The sequence below is a fragment of the Vitis riparia genome, chromosome 5, assembly GCF_004353265.1.
Source record: "Vitis riparia cultivar Riparia Gloire de Montpellier isolate 1030 chromosome 5, EGFV_Vit.rip_1.0, whole genome shotgun sequence".
Taxonomy (NCBI): Eukaryota; Viridiplantae; Streptophyta; class Magnoliopsida; order Vitales; family Vitaceae; genus Vitis; species Vitis riparia.
In genome coordinates, this window is record NC_048435.1 from 1,205,196 (window position 1) to 1,226,958 (window position 21,763).

General features: G+C 36.5%; 4 protein-coding genes across 5 annotated transcripts; 2 read left to right on the top strand and 2 right to left on the bottom strand.

Annotated features, from left to right (window-relative positions):
* Positions 1 to 3,204: 3,204 nt before the first annotated feature.
* On the top strand, positions 3,205 to 10,180 carry LOC117914189 (RGS domain-containing serine/threonine-protein kinase A). Its single transcript, XM_034829416.1, has 13 exons — positions 3,205 to 3,957; positions 4,184 to 4,601; positions 4,690 to 5,356; positions 5,748 to 5,788; positions 6,260 to 6,328; positions 7,270 to 7,370; positions 7,545 to 7,623; positions 7,882 to 7,980; positions 8,149 to 8,217; positions 8,329 to 8,378; positions 8,512 to 8,593; positions 8,938 to 9,032; positions 9,625 to 10,180. Exons 1-13 carry the CDS (start codon positions 3,539 to 3,541, stop codon positions 9,749 to 9,751), a joined length of 2,316 nt encoding a protein of 771 aa, XP_034685307.1. The 5' UTR covers positions 3,205 to 3,538; the 3' UTR covers positions 9,752 to 10,180.
* Positions 10,181 to 10,484: 304 nt separating this feature from the next.
* On the bottom strand, positions 10,485 to 14,549 carry LOC117914190 (huntingtin-interacting protein K). 2 transcript variants are annotated; one of them, XM_034829418.1, is made up of 5 exons: positions 14,399 to 14,549; positions 13,725 to 13,780; positions 11,055 to 11,121; positions 10,904 to 10,968; positions 10,485 to 10,769 (listed from the first exon to the last, which is right to left on the bottom strand). In XM_034829418.1, exons 1-5 carry the CDS (start codon positions 14,525 to 14,527, stop codon positions 10,766 to 10,768), a joined length of 321 nt encoding a protein of 106 aa, XP_034685309.1. In that variant the 5' UTR covers positions 14,528 to 14,549; the 3' UTR covers positions 10,485 to 10,765. The 2 variants fall into 2 exon arrangements, with proteins under 2 accessions (XP_034685309.1, XP_034685308.1); XM_034829417.1 differs by having other exon boundaries at positions 10,502 to 10,968.
* Positions 14,550 to 15,355: 806 nt separating this feature from the next.
* On the top strand, positions 15,356 to 15,874 carry LOC117914437 (glycine-rich cell wall structural protein-like). The gene has a single exon (XM_034829784.1). The coding sequence runs from the start codon at positions 15,356 to 15,358 to the stop codon at positions 15,872 to 15,874; it is 519 nt and encodes a 172-aa protein (XP_034685675.1).
* Positions 15,875 to 16,570: 696 nt separating this feature from the next.
* Positions 16,571 to 18,261, bottom strand: LOC117915368 (probable pectinesterase 67). Its single transcript, XM_034830931.1, has 5 exons — positions 17,909 to 18,261; positions 17,637 to 17,799; positions 17,333 to 17,539; positions 16,988 to 17,235; positions 16,571 to 16,892 (listed from the first exon to the last, which is right to left on the bottom strand). Exons 1-5 carry the CDS (start codon positions 18,181 to 18,183, stop codon positions 16,739 to 16,741), a joined length of 1,047 nt encoding a protein of 348 aa, XP_034686822.1. The 5' UTR covers positions 18,184 to 18,261; the 3' UTR covers positions 16,571 to 16,738.
* Between the last annotated feature and the right edge of the window lie 3,502 nt (positions 18,262 to 21,763).

A 21,763-nucleotide genomic window follows, 5' to 3' on the forward strand; every position in this document is an offset into this window, starting at 1 on the left:
CTACTTGTATAGATATTATTTGTTGTGGGGTTAAAGGGGTCTTCATGACTTTAAAATATATTTATACAATAAAGAGGAACCCATATATATTATATATATAATATTAAAAACTTTTTACCTTATTCAATGTGAGATCACAATCATCCCCTATACAAATATAATGTTCTTATTGTGTCTCCTAGATTACCGTGGTTAAGCATACAAACACCTCTAGGGAGACCTAATAAACTTCTAAATCAGGGTCAAGGATTATCTTTGATATCATTTGTAATAATCCGATTCAAATTATGTAGATGTTGTTTGTCGTACTTCAAAAGGTTTCTCATAATTTTAAAACATGTTTATAAAGTTAAGAGGAACTCATACATATATAGTATCAATATATGGTTTGTCATTTATTCCCCATGTTGACATGACATCTTTGTTGTGTCCCATAGGATTGTGGGATAAACAAACAAACACCTTTATGAAGTTAAACAAACTCTCACGTTAGAGTTAAGATTGATTTCGATACTATTTATAATAATTTACTTCTAACCATGTAAATATTATCCTCTATACATTCAAGAAATTATTACAATTTTAAAATGTATTTACACAGTTAAGAGAAGCCTACACATATATAGTGTTATGAACTTTTTTCTTGACATTGATATAGAAGATGTTTGCCTCACAATAGGTGTATATCTGTTTGATCTTAAAATTTTAGTGTGAAACAATGAAAATGTTTATGTTTGTATTGAGGGTGATTGTGATATTTCGTATCAGATAAGAGGAAAAATTCTTAATGTTATATATGTATGAACTTATCTTAATTATATAAATACATTTTAAAACCGAAAGGACCTTTTAGGCCTAACCTAAAGTATAACTGTGATATGATTTGATGCATCCCACTTAATTGATACTTTAACAAGACCCTAATAAATTATACAACAAAGTGGTTGCTTCTAATCCTACTAGAAGCAGAAGTTGCAATTCCAAATAAGTTGTATGCATACCAGGATGTCGTTATCTAATTATTATTTTAAAACAATTAAACAACACAAGTTTGAAGTTTGAATAAAGTATTAATTAAGATAGGCATTATGTGACCACCCAAGAAGCTAGTTTCCCTGGTCAACTAACCGGGTCTCTCTTAGTTTTCTTTTGAGGAAAAAAAATGGTGGGTGAACATCATCTCCTATAGCCTTACAGCTTGCTATCTTTTTCTTTTATGGTAAAATTAACATTAAGGGAACCATCAATCTTCTGATTCCTCTCTCTCTCTCCCACTCTCATAGACATTGAAAACAATTAGAACTTTATACTGTTCATTGTCCCTGTCATACTTAAAATTGTGTGAGTGAAAGCAAACAAAATGTGGGAGACAGAGCCGTAGAGGGGGTTGATGCCAACTTGGCTCTCGCTTGCTTCCAGCGGTGAAACTGGGAAAGACAAAGCAAGAAAGAGAGAACACTGGATATATACGAACTTCAAAAAGGAAGAAAACAAGGTGTGCCTCTTGCCTCTTTGCCTCTTGCTTCCTTCTAGAGGTGAAACTTTGAAGGGAAAATCAAATTAAGAGAGAAGAAAAAAAGAGAAAAGCATTGGATATGTATGAACTTCAAAAAGAAGGAAAGAAGGTGCCCTGTGGATGGATGTATAAAGTTGTTTACAAAGTTAATTTTTAGTATTAATAGCATTACTTTTCAATTACATGACTCATGCTTATTAAATGAGATAAATTTACAAAAATAGTTAATATGTCCCGAGAACTTCAATACAAACATGTTAATATTTATGAGGTTTTAACGTGATTTGATCAATTACACTCACATCTATAATTTATATACAGATATAGAGGTATACGAAAATTTAACCACAGATGTGATAACGGATTTTATAAATGAGGTTTTAACGTGATTTGATCAATTACACTCACATCTATAATTTATATACAGATACAGAGGTATACGAAAATTTAACCACAAATGTGATAACAGATTTTATAAATGATGTGTTATTTATTAAGGTTATAGAAGAGTCTTAATAACATAAGAAGTTAAAAGCAAACATAATAACTTTTTATTATATGAGTAATTTTATATTTTTATTATGATTTGAAAGTATTTTTAGTAAATATAATAATTAAATTAATGTAAAATTTTGCTAATCAAATGAATTGAAGAAAAAACATAAATCTTCTTGGTTTTCCAAATATAAATGAATTATATCAACAAATTTGTATTAAAAAAGAGTTTGGCACAATAAAGACTATTTTTTGAACAAAATTGGTCTTTTTCCAAATATGAAATGAGGTCAAAACAAAACTCAAAGGGGTGCTTTTAAAGTATGAGCTTCCTTCTTCCACTAATTTAGCCATGGAAGAGAGAAGGAAGTTAAGAGTCTTACTCAACAATGACCAACCACACACATGAAAAGGCCTCTTCCTCCTTTTCTATGGTATTCCACAATCCTTCCCAAAACCCACCAATACTTGATGATTTGGACAGCTTTAGACCACACATAAATCCTTCTTTTTTTCTTATCCAATTACCCATAGAGATTTTCTCATCAAACCCAAATTTAGAAGAAGATGCACATATGGAAGTGACAGTCATTTGACCATAAGATAGGTGAACCCAAAGTCTTACATTTTCAAAATAAGTTATGTGTCCAGCAGACTAACACCCGCCTATTAATTTTTATTTATTTTTAATTTTTAATTTTTAATTTTATTAAAATATGGATGGCTTCACTTTCGAGGGAAAGAAGAGGAAGAAAATGCTTGCCCACTAACTCAAGCCCCTGTCCCATATGGTGACATTGTCAGTGAGGATAGGCACTGCTAACTGGCAACCACTACAAAACGGTGTCGTTTTGGCCTTTTCTTCCCCTCCCACTCAGACCAGAAAAATTTAGTTCTAATAAAAAGCGGTGCTGGAGATAGCAGAAAGTGGGGCGGCAATATAGGGATAGTGCCCTTGTAATGAGGGGCCTTTTTAACGGAAAATGGAAAGGTAAACCCCGGGCTTGTTCCCACGGGGTATGGTTTGCATTGCTTTCCACGCGCCAGACGGGGTTGGTTGGAAACTTGGGCAGTGGGGTTTGATTGGGTGGGATGTTGCACGCGGGTTGGTGGAGCGTGGGGGTGGGGAAACTGTGGTCTCAAAGTATAAATAGTTAGATTCAGATGATGATGAGAGAGAAAGAGGGAGAAGACACCATTGCCAAACTGCCCAAAAGAGGAGAGAGGAGAGAGAGTCAGAGAGAGAAGAATCCAAAAACCTAAAAAGAGAAAGAAGATAGAAAGGGGAAGGGAGCGAAAGTAGAGAGCTTCTTGACCCTTCAATCTCTCATTCTTCAATTCCAAGAATTGACTGTACAGAGAGTAACACAGACATGAAGACAGAGGAAGGAAAGAGGGAGGGAGGGGAGGGGGCGAGTGAATGAGATTCGTGAATCTGTGATTATGGTGTCTCATTTTCAGGTCACGGTTGGTCATTTCCCGTGAAATTGTGAGGTGGGTATTGTTTGTTTTTGGGCTTTGTTGGCCATGGACACGCCTCCAGCTGAAGAGCTGTTGAGGAAGATCCAGGAGCTGGAAGCGGGTCACGCGCATCTCAAGGAAGAGATGTCAAAGCTGATGGTTTCTGGACCCAAATCGGACCATGGGCATCAGAGGTCGCACTCGACATCGCCGCAGAGGTCGAGGTTTTCGTCGCCGGTGACATCGTCATGGAGAAAGGGAAGCGGTGGGTTCGACGGACCGGCGGGGTGGAGGAGGGGGTCGGCGTCGTTCCGGCATTCGTCGCCGTTGCAGAGGGAGAGCCGAAGTCGTGATCCTTCAAGCACTGCCGGCGGTGGTGGTGGCCCGGCGGCTTACAAATTTAATGATAAGCAGTATGTGAATATTTTGCAGAGCATGGGGCAGTCAGTTCATATATTTGATCTCAATGGTCGTGTAATCTACTGGTGAGTTATTGGATTTTGGCTTGTTTTGCGCATCCAGATGCTCATTTACTTGATCTGTTGATACGGGTTCAGTTTGTTTTCTTGTCATATCTGAAGTTGTTGGCCAATTGTAGTTTGTGATGCAAACGATAAACTCTGAACCTGCAATTTGAATTAGAGATTGAATTTGGGTTTTTGGATGTGGAATTTTTCCTTATGTTAATTTGGGAATATATCTGTGTTACAGGAATAGAACTGCTGAAAAACTTTATGGTTATTCAGCTGAAGAAGCCCTCGGTCAGCAGGCCATTGAGCTCCTATCGGATGTCCAGGACTACGCTATTGCTAATAATATAGTGGATCGAGTATCAAGGGGGGAGAGCTGGACTGGGCAGTTCCCTGTGAAGAATAAGATGGGCGAGAGGTTTCTAGCCGTTGCTACCAACACTCCATTCTATGATGATGATGGTACATTAATTGGGATTATTTGCGTATCTAGTGATTCGCGGCCCTTTCAAGAAATAAGAGTTGCAATGTCCAATGAGAGGCAATCAGAAGCTAATGCGAGCTATAATCGTTCCCGAAGCAGTAGTGCTACGGCAAAGCTTGGTCTTGATCCTCAGCAGCCTATTCAAGCTGCAATTGCCTCCAAAATATCAAATCTGGTTAGTACTACACTTTTGTATTTTTGTATTTATTTATATTGTATGTTTATTTTATACTCCGTATTAATTGCTAGATCCACCAAAACAGGCTTCCAAGGTGAGCAACAAAGTTCGGAAAATTAAGGCTGGGGAGAACAATGTGGTTCGCGAGGGTGGGAGTGGAGATAGTCATCATTCTGATCATGGTTTCTCAGATGCAGCTTTCTCTGACCATAGGGAGGATGCAACTTCAAGTGGAGCTAGCACCCCCAGAGGAGATGTGGCACCATCTCCTTTTGGCATATTTTCTCAGGCAACTGCTGATGAGAAGTCCCCAGGAAAGAACTTAAGAGATTCTGGTGATGAGAATGAAGGGAAACCTGGGATCCACAGGGTTATTACCTCCAAGGCAGAGGCATGGATTGGCAAGAAAGTTATGTCATGGCCATGGAAAGGGAATGAACGGGAAGGGTCGGAGGTAAAGACAAACCGGTTTGGTTGGCCCTGGTTGCAGAATGATCATGAGAATGACATGGTCCAACCAAAGAATCCCAATTTTGGTGCAAAAACCGAAAACCTGGTGGGTGAAAGTAATCGGCACGGGAATAATGATGCTTCAGGGTCCTGGTCTTCATTTAATGTTAACAGCACGAGCAGTGTAAGTAGCTGTGGCAGTACCAGCAGTAGTGCTGTTAATAAAGTGGACATGGAAACTGACTGCTTGGATTATGAAATTTTGTGGGAAGACTTGACTATTGGAGAACAGATTGGGCAAGGTGACCATTTTTCTAGTGAATATGATATGCATGTTTATTACTGTTTAGTTTCAGAAACTATCATTTTTTTTCATGGTTCTGTTAAAGCATGGGTTGAATGGATGAAACTTTACAAGTGGAATATGAAGCCATTCTCCTATATTTTTCCTAAGTTGGGTATTCCTAGACATGTTAATGAGGTGAACAAAGGGATATGGCCTACAAACCCAGTTATCGATCTTATGAGTTCTTTTGCTATTGACTGCAAATTAATTCATTGGTGTTGGGGCAGGTTTCTCTTTGTTTCTTTGTTCCTGTGATTTCTTGTCTTCTAATCTATACTAGAACACTTTTCCTGCTTCAAATATTCTAATATTTGTTTGCTGATCTTGTTCAATAACTATTCCTGCAGGATCTTGTGGAACCGTATATCATGGTCTTTGGTATGGATCAGTATGTGCTTCTGCTCTTCTTTTGATAAGTTCATTGCCAAGAGGATGCATGAAATGTGATATTCATGAACCCTAATTAGGCCAAATTAGGTTAGAAGGTGCAATGCCAACCTCCAATTATCCAAGTTTGAGCCCTTTATGTCCATAAATTATGCATTATATGGATAAAATGTGACTCAAATTGCTAGCATTCGATGTATTCCCATCCTCTGGCTAAATTTGGGTTTTCCATGTTTAACATATTACGCGTTATATGGATGAGTTGTTGCTCAACCTTCCATAACCCATGTTATAGTGTAGGCACGGTCTAGGGGCAGGCACTACCTTTTGTTCTCATAAGCGATGGTACCTTTGTTTTCATTTTTTCCCTTAAAAAAAAGTATCTTTCTTTGAACATGGAAGAAGGGAAGGGCAAAAGAAAATGTTTTGGATATTCTTCTTGTTTGGTTGAATGATGTTCATGTTGTCGCAGGATGTTGCTATCAAGGTGTTCTCCAAGCAGGAATATTCAGATGACGTGATACTTTCATTCAGACAAGAGGTGTTTTTTCTTGCTAGCACATTTTTAGTGTATTGCTATTAGGATCAATCAATTTTGATTGCATGAACTTGGAACTCAAGTGACATTAATTGGACATCTGAACTCTCCCAATGATATTCTTGAACCTATTTAATGACAATTCTCCTAGTTCTGCATTTTCTTTGCCATTACATGTGTAAACATGTTGGATCTCATGTCAGCTTCCAAGATCCGCTTACATGTGGTCTATTGATTTCATTGCAATCTTGACTTCTTCTGGTGATTTTAGGTCAATACTCCTCCTCCACACATGCGCTTGCTATGCTCTCAATAGACGCTCAAAGTTGTATCTTAACACGCTGAGAGAAAGTTGAGATGGTTTAGTCATCTGCAACAAATATCATTGACCTTAGTAAGAGGGAGTATTATGGTTATAGGTTGAAAGGCTTGTGCCGATGAAGGAGAGGCGAACCTTCATTTCTTTTCTTATGTAAGAAAACATGTGAGATACAATGAAGGACAAGAAGACCTTCAAGAATCAAACCATAGCTTATAACGCACTGCCAAACATAAGAACAGGCAAATAACATGCAACTGACACTAATGCCCTCTAGATGCTTCTAAAATGGTGGTACAAAACTCACTTCTAGAGCTGCATAGGATCTCTAGTTTCTCTCAGCAGGTGGCTATGTTTTTAGACACCCATTTGAATCAATAATGAATAATCTCTGAGGCTGTCCCAAAAGAATCAGAATGATTTTTGCATGGCTTTGGAATTTTAGATAATTTTTTGGAATAGATCCTTCAAAGCAGACAAGGATCTCTTTTTCTTCTTCCTTCTGCCTTATGGTGAATTGTAATTGTTCTGCTATATTTTATGCATCTTGAAATTGTAGCAGGGACTGCATGTTAATAGGTTTTATTGTTAACACTGATATCAGTGTTTGGTTTTGTTTATGAAGGTATCTCTCATGAAAAGGCTTAGACATCCAAATGTTCTGCTCTTCATGGGTGCAGTAACTTCACCTCAGCGTCTATGCATTGTCACTGAGTTCCTTCCACGGTGTGTTCTCTGCTTTCCGATTGAAAACTTTCTCAAGCAAGCTTATTTCATGTGTCTTGCCTTGTAAAATTGGCCATATTTGATTTTATTTTTTTGGGCTGCTTATAATCATGTAATAGTTTCTCAGAATGTTAGGGCCAATTCACTTATATATCCATTTTTTTTATAATGCAGTGGAAGTTTATTTCGGTTACTCCAAAGGAACACATCCAGACTAGATTGGAGACGACGTGTACTCATGGCTTTGGATATAGTGAGTATTAAGCATCCATTTGCTATATGGAAATGATTACTTTTTTGGTTATTCAAATATGAGATATCTGTTAAGCGGCATCTAACAAAAGAAGACACAAATCTTAGTAAAACGGAAACAATTTTCATTTCAAGCTGACAATCAGTGAAGGGTATTCATTCCAGTGGTACAATTGTATTGATTTCCATTTGTTTTGTATAACTGCTTTAGTTAATTTCTCATACAAGTACACCTTTTATTGCTCTAACTTCTGTACAGGCACAAGGCATGAACTATCTTCATCATTTCAACCCACCTATCATCCATCGTGATTTGAAGTCTTCAAATCTTCTAGTTGATAGAAACTGGACTGTGAAGGTCTGCCTTTGCTTCTAATTATTTATCCAATTTTTCTTCTTTTGTTGGGCAACAAACCTTATAGGTGTATGCAAATATATCCATTGTGATTGTGTTTTACATTTTAACCTCTTTTTTTATTTTTTGAGTTAAGGTTTAACATGATTTCATTTCATGTTGAGTCAACAGGTTGGTGATTTTGGTCTATCACGTCTCAAACATGAAACATATCTCACAACAAAGACTGGGAAAGGAACGGTACTAACCGGCACTCACTACCTCTTCCGTTTAATTGGATCTACTTGATCATGATCTAAACAATAATTCAAGTTCTCAATAGTTTAACAAATTATCCTTCTTGTTTTGTAGCCTCAATGGATGGCTCCAGAGGTTCTCCGTAATGAACCCTCAGATGAGAAGTATGGCTTAAATCTTTAAGATGGAATAAAGTTAAACATGGCTGTGATATGTGTGATTCAAGTTTACTTTTGTACATCTCCGGGCTTTGTCAAATTAACATATATTCTCCTATCTCTGTTTGGAAACATTTAGGTCTGATGTATATAGTTATGGAGTAATATTATGGGAGCTTGCCACTGAGAAGATCCCTTGGGATAATCTCAACACAATGCAGGTATTCTTCTGGTTCTGAAAATTAATTTTGACTATTTGAAAGAAAAAAAGAAAGAAAATCAAGTGCTGCCTTCATCTTTCTTAAGTTCTTTCATGCAAAGTTTATATCACTTACAATATTCATGAAAGAAGTTGTTTCATCTGTAAATTCATATTAATGCTTTGATAAAATAGTCCTTTGAAGTACTCAAAACTAGATTTGCTTTAGGGATGATGTGGAGATGGTGTCCTGAGTGGAATCTACATTATGCTATTTAAAATAAAACAAAAGTTTTATAGGCATTGCATGTTTTGCAGCACTACATATATATGATGTCAGTAAGAATTTGCTTTGGATGCTTGCAGGTGATTGGAGCTGTTGGTTTTATGAACCAACGGCTTGACATCCCAAAAGAAGTGGATTTACGATGGGCTTCTATAATTGAGAGTTGCTGGCACAGGTGCTTCTTCTCTTCATGCTTAATGCCTGCTTTAACTGAAATTTCCTAGAGCCAGGGATTAAGCTTTTAGCCTAAGCCACCTTCAACCTTAACTAGCTCATCTAGAAAAGCTACTTATAACCTTCACAAGGATACGTGTAAAATTATTAGGAGTAATTCAGAATAGTTGATTGGGATGCTTGCATAATCCAACTTCAAATGGTCATCAATTAGAGCAATAACAACTTCCTCCACAGCATCCGAGTTTGGTACATGCCATCAAATGTCATCAAATGAATGTGGGGTGAGTGGGGAAAGAAGTTATTACCCTAGATAGAGCTAATTGGACGATTTATCCAACCAACCCAGGAATTGAATCAAGGCTTGCATGGGATTGCCTGTACTATTATCGATATCCCACAATAATTTAGAAGGTTCAGGTCATTACTGTTGAAAGATATTAAGATGTAGATGTTTGTTATTTCAGTAGTGGAGGTAGCTTAATATCTGTAGATTGGGTTACTGAATGGACAAATTGAACAATCCTCCTCTTTGTGTCTTTCTTGCAATTATCGGTTAGCTATTGTGCTGATTGGGAATTTTGTGAAACTAGTGATCCCCGGAGTAGGCCAACATTCCAGGAATTGCTGGGAAAGTTCAAAGATATACTGAGACAGCAAACTATGCAATTTCAGGCAGCCCGCGCTGCAGCTGGAGATAACACCCAAAAGGAGTTGTAGAGAGCCAATGCTTTTTTGCTCCTGCTATTTTCACTTAACAGCCAGCAGAATCATTGGCACTTTTTTGGAAACATTTACATCCACAATTGGTAGGCAGATGGCCACACAAGTTGCCGCAAATGCTTTTGGCATTGGGCCACTAAGAGCGAAGGGAGATTCTAGCTCATTGCAGCGGAAGAAATGGCCAAAGAGAGTGGTACTTAACTTTGTGAGCTGTCTAGTTTTGATGGCGATTGGCCGGGTTGGATTGTGTTATGTTAGTGCAGGTTTGTTTATGGACACCATAAAAACCTTTTTCTGTTCCCATGCGATTGAATTGAATTCATGTTATTATAATCATTTGTAATCCACGAAAAAAAAAAACCATGTACAAAAAAAACATCGACGGTTATTTGAGTTAGATTAATCTCTTGCTTTAATTCCTTCGTAGGATGTATTCTTCGCTTTCATTTTTGTTGTAATCTTTCCTGGCAAGGTCTGTCCAAGGGTTTTTTTTTTCTTTGGTAAATTTTCCCTGAGCTTCATTCTTTTCTGAACCAGTTGTGTCTTTGTAGAGGGTTGGGGCTCGTTTGGTGCCCAGGGAAATGTAGGCACTGTAAACTTTATACAAAATTTTACGTGAAAACCCACTGTTTTAGCAGCAAAATAAAGGGAGCTTGATAAAAAATGATTAAATAGTGCCTGTCTTTTTCAATTTGGGAAATGCTGTTTCCCCAAATAATGGGCCAAGAGGTTCATGCAACTAGCTTGTGGCACTCAATCCCGCATTGCTGAATTAAATAGTAGTTAAAGCAGCAACAGCATTTTTACAGAACAGAAAGAGATATACAGATCCATTATGGATCATCATTACTTTGGTCTTGCTACTTCAAGCATCAAGACTCCATTACTTAGTTCCTTAAAGGCATGTCCAAGACTCCAAGCATCAAGCTCTCTTGCTACTCCACAAATGCAAAGTCAGATATATGTTGTGACAGACACATTCCAATAGGCACCCTTGGGCTTTGAATTGGTTCAGCTGACAGAGAGTGGCTATGTATTCATCATTTATATTTGGATTGCATTCAACATGCAAAAATCAAGATTGAGAAAAAAAAAAAAAAAAAGAAACAAGAAATTTTCACTCCAACAGCTATCTAGCGAAGCAAGTACCGAATGGCAGCAACAGCATCACCTTTGTGTTCACGTAAGGTTCTCTCAGCCACCTTCTTGTCCAACTGTTCGCAACGTTACAGTAAAGAACGAGTAAATGTCTAGGAATGATTATATGACAAAAAGGGCAGAGAGATGGGAGGAAACCAACCTCTAGTTCATTTGCAATTATGTCAACATCGGCTGCATTGATCTTGACAGCAGCTAATTCTTTCTCCCTGCGACCAGATAGATATCCATGTTTGTTGAAACACATTGATTTAAAATAGCAGCAGTTGAAGAAATGTTCAGACAGCCAAAGAGGAAAGAAAAGCAATGCCCTTGCATAAGCTTCATGCTTCAGTCACAACTAATTGCACCCAAAACTGAATTAGTATCAACATGAAATATTACATAAACAAAACTAGTTGCACCCAAAAAGCCTAGAATTCCATGACAATATTTTCATAAGTTGGGGCCAAAAACATGAAAGCAATCCTTAACTCTAGTAAAACATTATCAATAATTAATAATGACCCTTAAATAAATCATAATAACAAAATCTATCACTTCCTGTATTTAGGCCTAACATAAGTGTGTAATTTAACATCTTTATCTCCATTATGAACACATGCATCTTGTTATACCAAATATAAATACTAATATATGTCCTCTGATGTCATCAGGATATAGGTGTAAATAGCTGCACCAAGCCTTGACAAGCTCATCTCAGGCTTGTGATCTTGGTCATTGGTGCTTGGGCATGCTCCCATGTGTTCAGCCTTAATTGCTATAATCTACCATATCATCTCCAGTGCAGTTTCTTTTTCTTTTTTCTTTTAAATCCACTATGCATTTAAAGTAGTCCAAATGGTTTTGATACTGATTAGGTCTTATTCATCTTTTTTTTTTTTTTTTATAGGTAATTAGATCTTATTCATCCATTTAATTTATATATCAGAGCAAACCTAGCCCAAATAGCAGCGAAAATAACCTGACCTAAGTACAATTTAATGCTTGTAACAATGTCTTTTATAAGATTGAATTAATATACTTTTCAAGCATGTAACTGTGAATTATTGTAACATGTCATCTAGCAAAGCCTACCCGCATGAAATCTCTCAAAAGGAGAATATGTGCCGCAAGCAAGAATGCTAGAAATGTGTTTTTTTTCTTATAGGCAAATAAAAGAGAATAATAAAAGCACTAAAAGAACTAGCGCACCAGAGTACACAGGATGTATATAATAAGCACCTAGAGGTAAAGGAAAAAAAAGGGAAAATAAAAATCTACCCTCTCCCTCAATAATATCCCAACCAATCTACAAAATTAATTGAAGGCATTAGAGTCTTCATCTATGTACACCTTGAGACACAGGTAGAGGTTATTAAGGAAAGTGCTTTTGAGCCTTTGATCATACTTATCCTTATTTTCAAATGATCTTCGGTTTCTTTCCCTCCAAACAATTCAAAAAATGCATAAGAGAATGACTATCCATGCCTTCTTTCACCTTTTTCCTACAAAAGAATCATGCCACCCTAAAAGAGTCTCCATGGCCATAGTAGAAATCACCTAAGAAACACCAAATAATGAGAACAACAACTACCATAAAATCCTAGATTTGTCATGATGAAGAAGAATGTGGTCAATGGGTTCTCCAAATGCATAAGAGAATGACTATCCATGCCTTCTTTCACCTTTTTCCTACAAAAGAATCATGCCACCCTAAAAGAGTCTCCATGACCATATTAGAAATAAGCTAAGAAACACCAAAAATGAGAACAACAACTACCATAAAATCCTAGATTTGTCATGATGAAGAAGAATATGGTCAATGGACTCTCCCTCCACTTTGCAAAGAGACATCTATTGACTAATGACCAACATCTTCCTTGATGTAGGTCCAAAGTCAACACCATGCCCATAAAGGCCTTCCAAGCAAAAAAGCTCATCTTAGACAAAATCCAGGGTTTCCAAATTATCCCTAATAGAAAAGGAATGACATAATCTAGATCCAGAACAAAATAAAGGGCTTTCACTGAAAAGCTTCCATGGTTTGTGCCCCTCCATACTAATTAATCCTCCATTAAAATTCCTTGCGAAATAGAAATTCCAATGTCCACCACTTCGTTTCTATAAATTTGTCACCCACACCTCTTTCAACTCAACGAAGGTAAATAAGGATGGAAAGGAAACATCTGAAGACTCCTCACCACACCACTTATCCTTCTAAAACTTCAACCTTCTCCCATTACCCACAGAAAATGAGACTACTATAAAAAAGATCCCATTCCTTTCTTACACCTTTCCATAAGCTGACTCATAAGAACACCACCCCCTTTCTTCTTTCCCATACTTGTCACCTATAAGCTTCTTCCAAAGAATATCTCTTTCATATGTATAACACCAACTCCATTTGCAAAGAAGAGCTTTGTTGTTCAAAGAGAGAGATCTGACACCCAAAGACCCTTTAGACTTGGCCTTACAAACAATCAACCACTTCGCTAAGTGTGGTTTTTTCTCTAGGGATCCTCCTCCCCAAAGGAAATCCATTTGGATCTTCTCTAGCCTTAAGCAAGAATTTCAGAAATGTTGAAGCACAGACCTTGAGAAACAAGGGTTAAGATTCACATTGTCTCATTTAAAAAAGAAAACTAAGTAAACATAAGAATTGTTTGCAATATGTATCATTCAGGAGATTAACTGTTTATGTTCAAGATCCCTAACATGGTATCACATCAAACATTCAACATTACAAACAGTTCCAGAGCAATTGTTACAACATTATTCAAATCCATTTATAAGAATATTAGCTGCAGCTTAGTAAGATGCAAAAGCTCACCTCATTCTCATGGCATTCCAATCTGCTTCTGCGGATGCTGCAATTGATGCCATGGCCTGTCACAATCATACCACAGTTGTGAGCAAGCATGAGAAATATATAATCTAAGCAAACATGCAATTCACTTTGATTTTTCTACTAATTTTCACCATCCTCAGCCCAAGTTCAATGATCTGTAAGCTGGGCAACCCATTATAGGTAGAGATAACAAGTCAGTCTGACCATCAGTTTGGTTAATGAGAAAATTAAGGGAAATACAGGGCCCTTTTTGTTAACAGAAAAAATATATATTATATTTACAACCAATTTCATTTTCGAAAATGAACCAAGAGAATATTTTCATTTTCAAATCGATTCCCATCGTTAAAAGAGTTTGCTTCCTTATACTCCAGTATTTTCTCCACAAATGACTATTTTTAGTAAAAAAAATCCATATTCGAAATCATGTTATCAAACATATCTTCCGAGTCCTTTTTCTATTTCCGAAGGCGGAAAAAAATTCTCATACCAAACAACCCTAAAAGTTTAAAATTCTGCTTTAAAAAAATAAAACCGCAATTAAGTAAACCACACACTTCTTAATATCCAGACCTTGCTTTTTCTTTTTCCATTCACACATTTTCCCAGCAACCAAATGGAGAACTAAGGCAAAATTAACCCAAAAAAAAAGAAACCTCTTGAACACGAGTGGAATCCAGCTGGCGATCTTCGACATGATCAGTGAGCTTGTCTAGGGCTTTGCTTTGCTGTTGCAAGTCCTTCGAATCCACTACCCGATCGATTCCTTCATCTGCTACCTCCATCTCTTCTTCACAGCTCTCCCAAAACTTTAGGGCAAATCACACTTTATTATATACTATGGTTAAGGGGCCATCTCCATAACATATATCGGCCCAAGTCCAGATTTCAGTCAAACTTAGCCCAAGAAGAGGCCCAGACTCAAATCGCTTTAAATAATGGGCCGAAGTCCAGAATTGTTTGGGCTAGGAACAATCCAGGCCGTCTTCCCAATTTTGAGCCCAATGCCGAAGTAGCTTTGAGTTGGTTAATAGAAGGTAGAGGGAAAATAAAAATGAGTGGGAAAAAAAATTGAAAAGGAAAAGAGAAGATAAATAAATAAAAAATAGCTTTGATTTAGTAAGGGTGTGTTTGGTTGCATTTTTTTTTAAAATAAAAAATAAAAAATAATTTTCTTTCCCTCAATTTTATTTTAAAATTGTCCATAAAAAATAAAGCATTTTTGCATGGTGTAATTGACACGGCACGCTTGATTTGAAATTGGATAAAGCTATGAATTGGAGGGCAGAAGAAGTGATCCAAATGAGAGGTGGTGGGGCCTTTGTATTACTAAATAAGGTTGGTTGAGGGCTAGGTCAATACAGTTATGAGATACGCACCGCCTATTAATCAACACTAGTTTTCATAAAGAGTTGAATTCTGAGCGTTTGGACTTGGTAATCCATATCTCAAATGCAGACAAAGACTCTTCAACTACATGCATTAATGCTATCAAGTATGCATTACCGTTATAAATAACACTCTTCTCTACTCAGTTTTAATCATCCCAATCACTTATCTTTTCCTCTCGGCTTGTTTCTTTTCTTGTAATTCTTCTTTTGGATGATAGAAAGATGGGAAAAGTTTCTAAGTATGTGGGAGTGATGGGTGTAGTGATGGTATTGGTGGTCGTGGGAATGGCAGAAGCCAGAAAGCTGGAGAAGGATTCGTTTTCTGGTGGAGGGCTTGGTGGTGGAGGAGGATTTGGCGGCGGAGGTGTTGCCGGGGGAGGGTTTGGAGGTGGAAAAGGTGGTGGAGGAGGGTTTGGTGGTGGGCAGGGTGGCGGAGGAGGGTTTGGTGGTGGTTCAGGAGGAGGATTTGGCGGTGGGGGCGGGTCTGGTGGGGGTGCTGGCGGTGGGTTCGGAGGCGGCAAGGGTGGTGGTGGAGGATTTGGAGGCGGGGCAGGTGGCGGAGCTGGAGGAGGATTTGGAGGTGGAGCTGGTGCTGGCGGGGGTTTTGGAGGTGGATCAGGTGGGGGTGCTGGAGGAGGATTCGGGGGTGGAGGCGGCTCCGGAGGAGGGATTGGCGGTGGTCACGGAGGTGGTGCTGGTGGGGGTGGAGGCTTTGGTGGTGGTTCTGGCGGTGGATTTTAAATCTATGTTCAAGTAAAGCTTGTGATATAAGACGTAGTACACCATGCTTGAGCCGTTGTGGTTTGTGCATGGGCAATATTATTGGAATAAAGTCCACTAGGACTCGAACGTACCCTCTCGCTTATCCCATGCAAAGAATAAAATAAAATCATTATCTTGCTTTATATTTGTTATGCCATGATTTTGTTTCAATAATATTTGCAATTCCTACACCCAATGTCTTTCGTTACACCTTCAACCTTATTTGAACTTGGTCTGTTCCCAAAAAATACAATTATTTAAATCATACTATATATATATACTTAAATCCTCATTTCTTTATATCTTAATTTCATTCTTTTATGTCTTGAATCCTAATCTTTTGTACTTTGATTTGGATCTAAATTTTAATATGTATTTTCAACAACCAAAATTGAAAGTTGGGTAGGTACCTTTTCCATGCCTTAATTAAACTTTTCCAATTTCAACATGTGTTAATTAAATAAAAATATGACTAAAACGAAAAACCGAGGTATGAGAAGTGACCAAAGGTACGAACAATATGATTAGGGTACATACAAAACTAAATCCATTTTTTTTTTTAATTTAAATTATCAACAACTTGGACCATATCTTAAATTCCAATGAGTGGTATCAAATATTAGGTACGATATCCTTTGGTACGGTAGAATGTTATAATCAAAGTAATCATAAAGTGAAAGATTAATTTTTGTTTAATAAAGGAATGAATTGAAAAGAACACAGAAGATCGAGTATCTAAAGCTTCATGTGAGCGTATGAGCAAAGTAGAAGAGGTGTAAGTTGGTATAAAATTAACAATCATTTCCGATAATACATTCCTGGCTAATTAATCGATCATCTGCTTCATAGCCATGCCGGTAGCCATTTCTGGCCATCCACGAAGTCCACAGAGAGGTAAGGAGCAGCTTCTTCATCAGTGAGCTGTAAAGACCATGAAGCCCGGTTCTCTGTTTCTGCTCCTGGTCCATAGCATTTGTACTCCGCTTGGAATAGGTTCCTGTTCCAATTTACAGTCAATATATAATCTGATCAGTTGTTCATAAAAAGAAGATTGAAGATGGGTTTTGGGTTTAAGGTTTAATTTTTTCTTACTCGGTGCTGCCCGTATAGCTCCATTTGGTCCAGCCCTGCGGGACTATTGTCCTAGACATATAAACCTTCGCAAAAACCGCTCTAGAATGGGAGCCTTTGGCTCTACCCAAGTATACTCCTCCAATGCCATACACTTTCCCTTTCACAAACACAAACCCACTGTTATCTTCTCCACTTTGCCTGTTCTGAGCTGTGATGGACCCCGAGATCTTCACCCTTTGGTCTGCAATCACGAATATCTCACAGTTCTGCGTTCACCCAGAGAGTGAGAGGATTAAGAACAAAAACACTGTTTCAAGAATCATGATGGGGTTTTTTTGGATTGCGTTAAAGCTTAAAACTCACATGGAACATGGATCTTCCGCGGCCAAAGATGAAATCAACTGAGCCCTGGATGTAGCAGTTGTGGTAGAAGTGCCTGCCTTTGTAATCAAAGAGAGTGTTGTGGGTACTGTAGAAGGAGCAGTGGTAGAATGCTACCATCTCCGCCCCCACATATGCTGCCACTGACTGGTTCTGTGAGGTCTGGGCGACCCCGGTCGGAGCATCATTCTGTAAAACCGAATACATAGAATTAATATCGAATCGAATCTAATCAACTATCTTTATCAATGGAGTCATGGAGATCAGTGGAGAAGAAGCAACGGACCTTGAAGCTGATACCAAAGATAACAACATGGGGGGCTTTAACTTTGAAAGTTGCAGACTCTATGTTGTCCTTGGAGCTTTGGGACCAAACGATGGAAGTCCTGCCTCTCCCATTTCCTCTCAGGAAGATATAAGGCTTGTTCTCTGGTATGTGAACCTTCTCTCTGTGAATCACAATTAAAAAACATTCCACATTAGGGAAATTTAAAATAAGGGTTTTTTTTTTCTTTTAATTATGGAATTGGTTTGAAGGAAAGGGAAGAAACCAATTACTTGTACACCCCTTTTCTGATATGGATGATAGTCCACTTGCCATTCCCTTCAGGAACAGAGTCAATGGCAGCTTGAACAGAAGTGAAGTCTCCTCTGCCATTGATATCGACCTTGATCGTGTGGTTGGCACCAATCTTTTTCGTCAAGAGAGGAGAATCTAACACTGTTGTATTGAGATTGGGGGATTTGTTATGTGCTGCATGGGATGCAGGGATGGAGACGGAGACAATGACCAGAAAGGCAATGTGAATGGCTTGAAGGAATGGTGAAGACATGGTTTCCAGGAGGAGCAGGAGCTGAATTGTTTGTATATGGAAAGGGAGCTTGTAGGAGATGAAGTTTTGATGGAGTTTTTGGGAGATCTCAAAGTGAAAAACATTGTGTTCATTTTAGGGGAGAGGTTGTTTGGAAGGTAAAATTGGAGGTTATTGAATTGAATGGCGTCTCTGTTTTGGAGGGCCTCCAACGGTTTCTTTTGTGGTTGATGTGCTCTGTTTTTGTTTTGATCTCTCTGCATGACATCTCTCTCATTCATCCACAACTAGATGTGGTTGAATTTTATAACTCTGGAATTTCATCAAACACTTAAATTTTTGTTAAGACTTTCTAAATAAGGGTATCATACTATATCCAAAAATGGAACATGCCCCATCCTTATTAGTTGAAAATGGGGATATGGCGCTACCTTTTTGCCATAGATGAGAATTCATAGTTGGGATGACTTACCTTAAACATGGGTTATATATATGATAGAAGACGAGGGGCTTATTTGGGCACATTTTGGAAAATAGTTTTTAAAAATAGTTATCAATTATTTGGGCACATTTTAAACATGGGTTATCTAATTTTTTCTTTGTCAATTTTCAATGGGCCCAATTCTCGGTGTTGCGACTCTAAATAATGATTAAATTGACCAATTTAAGTAATTTACATCCAAGTTCCCTAAGTTTTTACTAAATCACAAGATATTGACTCATGTGTCAAACTTTAGATTATCATTGTGGAAATAAATATAACTTAACAATATTTTTAAACCATGAATGCCATCTATGGAAACTATGTTTGGGAAAGAAGAAAAGATTTCTTTTTTCAATAAAATCTTTCTCTATAATAAACATGTTTAGGGTTCAGAATGGAGTAGGTTAAGATGGGACACCCTTATCCCAAATTCAAGGTAAAGTAGGCTAATGGGTTGTCATCCTCATTTACAAATAATATTGTCCTTGTCTCATCAATGCAAATCTAAACCCTAGATCATCCATGAATTTGAACCCTTCTCAAGGTCAATCCTCGAACCAAAATCTTAACAAATCCGTTGCTTCATCTTCTTCATTTTCAAAGCTTTGACATTCTTATCAAGTTATGCTTATGAAAAAAAGACTTTTATTTTATTTTTTTTAATTTCAAAAAGGTTAGAACACCCTTAGGGGAATTGTAGTGGCGTCACAAGCAATGCTCTAGATAATTAGGTACTTTGCATATATTTAGGACCAATGACAAATATGATTGGGCAATGGATGGAAATGATGATGCCTAACAATTAGTTCAACGTTACTTACAAGTAGTTTTCGGGATTAAGACTAAAGTAAGAGTAACTTGAAATTGATTTCAAAGATGAGAGTTTTAACTAGTGTATGGGAGGAAGATGAAATGGGGCAATCAAAGTGGGGAAATATTCGAATCCAAACATAAGGGTTCTAAGGCTAATGCTTGGAAAAATAATTCTTTATAGGAAGAAGTTTTTACTATTTTTTTTTAATATTTGAAGGATAATTTTGAAAATTCGCATTTGGAGCAAGTTAGTAGAAAACGTACATACCCCAAATCCAATTCAGGTTTTGAAGATGTTTCCAAATCCATTCTCTCCCCAATTACAATATTTCCATACTTATCCCAATGGGTCGAGCCTGGTCGGGCCAAGCGACCCAAATAACCTGCAAAACTTCCATCCCTAAACATGTTTAGGAGGGATGAGAATTCCACCATCTCAGACCAGTTGGAGATTGAAATAAATGAAGAATGGAGTAACGGGGACCAGGGGTATTTATTATTGAATTGGATGATGTTAATATTGAGAAATGTTGCCCATAACATATGATGAAGCATGAAAGAGACTCTTAATTATAAGGTCCAAACTATGGAGTATGAAAGCCCATAATCAATGCTCCATCTGAGGAATTTATATGGAAAGAATTTAATATTCTCATCTCTCATTCTATTAGTCGTTAACTATGGAGCATTAAGTTTCAGAATTAATAGTCTGTCTTTGCAATTTCTATGGAAAGGGGGTAATATTCTCTTTTCTCATTCTATTGCTCTTTAATGTAGTTAATAATATTTCCAAAATTTAATGCTGAGTTATCACAAATTATTGACTGTGGAGGTGGATAAATGGATTGAGGTAAAGTTTTGACTTTTTGTCTTAAATCCTAAATCTTAATTTAAGTGGAATAAAGTAGAATGCTTAGAGGGTGTTTATTTTTTTGACTTTTTACTGAAAGTAATTTGTTTTCTAAATTTAAGTGGTTTGTTTTTTTACTTTTTCATAACTTAAATTTAAAAAAAAAAAAATCAAAATATTTAACTTTTCTAAATAGAAAAAATAACATATTGATTTTTCTTTACTTTTTAATACTCAATAGAAATAAAATATTACAAAAACAAACAACTTAATATTTAACACTATTAAATATTAAGTTTCTATTTAAAATTAAACAAAAAAACAAACACCACCTATTTATTAAGGTTTCAATGATATTACACGTTAAATTATTTGCTTTTACATATAAAAGTATTTGAGACGAATTTGTCCTAAAAAAAATATTTATTTATTTATTTTATTTTATATAATTAAGATAGAATATTTTAAAAATAAAAATAAAAATAATGGAATATTTCCAAGTATCTCAAAATCTTAAAATTATTTAAATAGTTAAAATTTTTAAGAATGTTATATTTTCATTATTGACAAATCAATTGATAATCAATTTTTTAGTGAAAGAAGTTTTTTTTCTTTACTCTTTTCCTTTTCTTAGACTTTATATTTACATATACTCATATAAATCTAGATCATTAGTAAGATGGGAATTTGTAGGAACAAAATAATAAGGCAAACACAAATAAATGGGGGTAGCTATTTATCATAAAATTTGACTTTCGTTGTTATTTTGTATTCAACATTTTTAACAAACAAATGGATTATAGCATTTCATGTTGGATCAATAAATTATTGAGCTGAGTTGGATTTGAACCAACATAGACATATTGTAAATGAATTTACAATCCTTCCCCATTAATCGCTCAAGCATCAAACCCAAGAATAATCAATTTTAGGATTATCGATAATCTATCATCAACTTCTTTTCTTCCTATTCGTAGAAGAAGTCAAATCCTAACTCGTTGCCTCCTTAAAAGAGAAATGTCATGAACCCCTCAATGATGGGAATATGCTTCCTTGATTGTCATCATACTAAGATGATAGTATTAATTGTTTTTTAAATTGTCAATATAATGTAATGATATAACTAGATTTGAAGGATCTTTCTTTCTTTCATGATTCCATAGAATCTTTTGATTCATCATTTGAATTCACGAATCAATCATTCTAATCAAAATTCCGTATATAAATCAATAGTTCTATTTTGTATCAAAAAGTTTTATAATAGCTAAATCATCAAAGCATTTAATAGATGCGTTTTTCATAATAATTCTCCAATCAAGTTTTGATAATTTTAATTGAAAATCAATTAATTTCAAAGAGAATAGGTTAAATTTTTTTACAACATTCTATATCATACATCTTATAGGCTTATCCTAATTGTTATCATTTGTTCTATCCATTTCAAATTTAAGAGC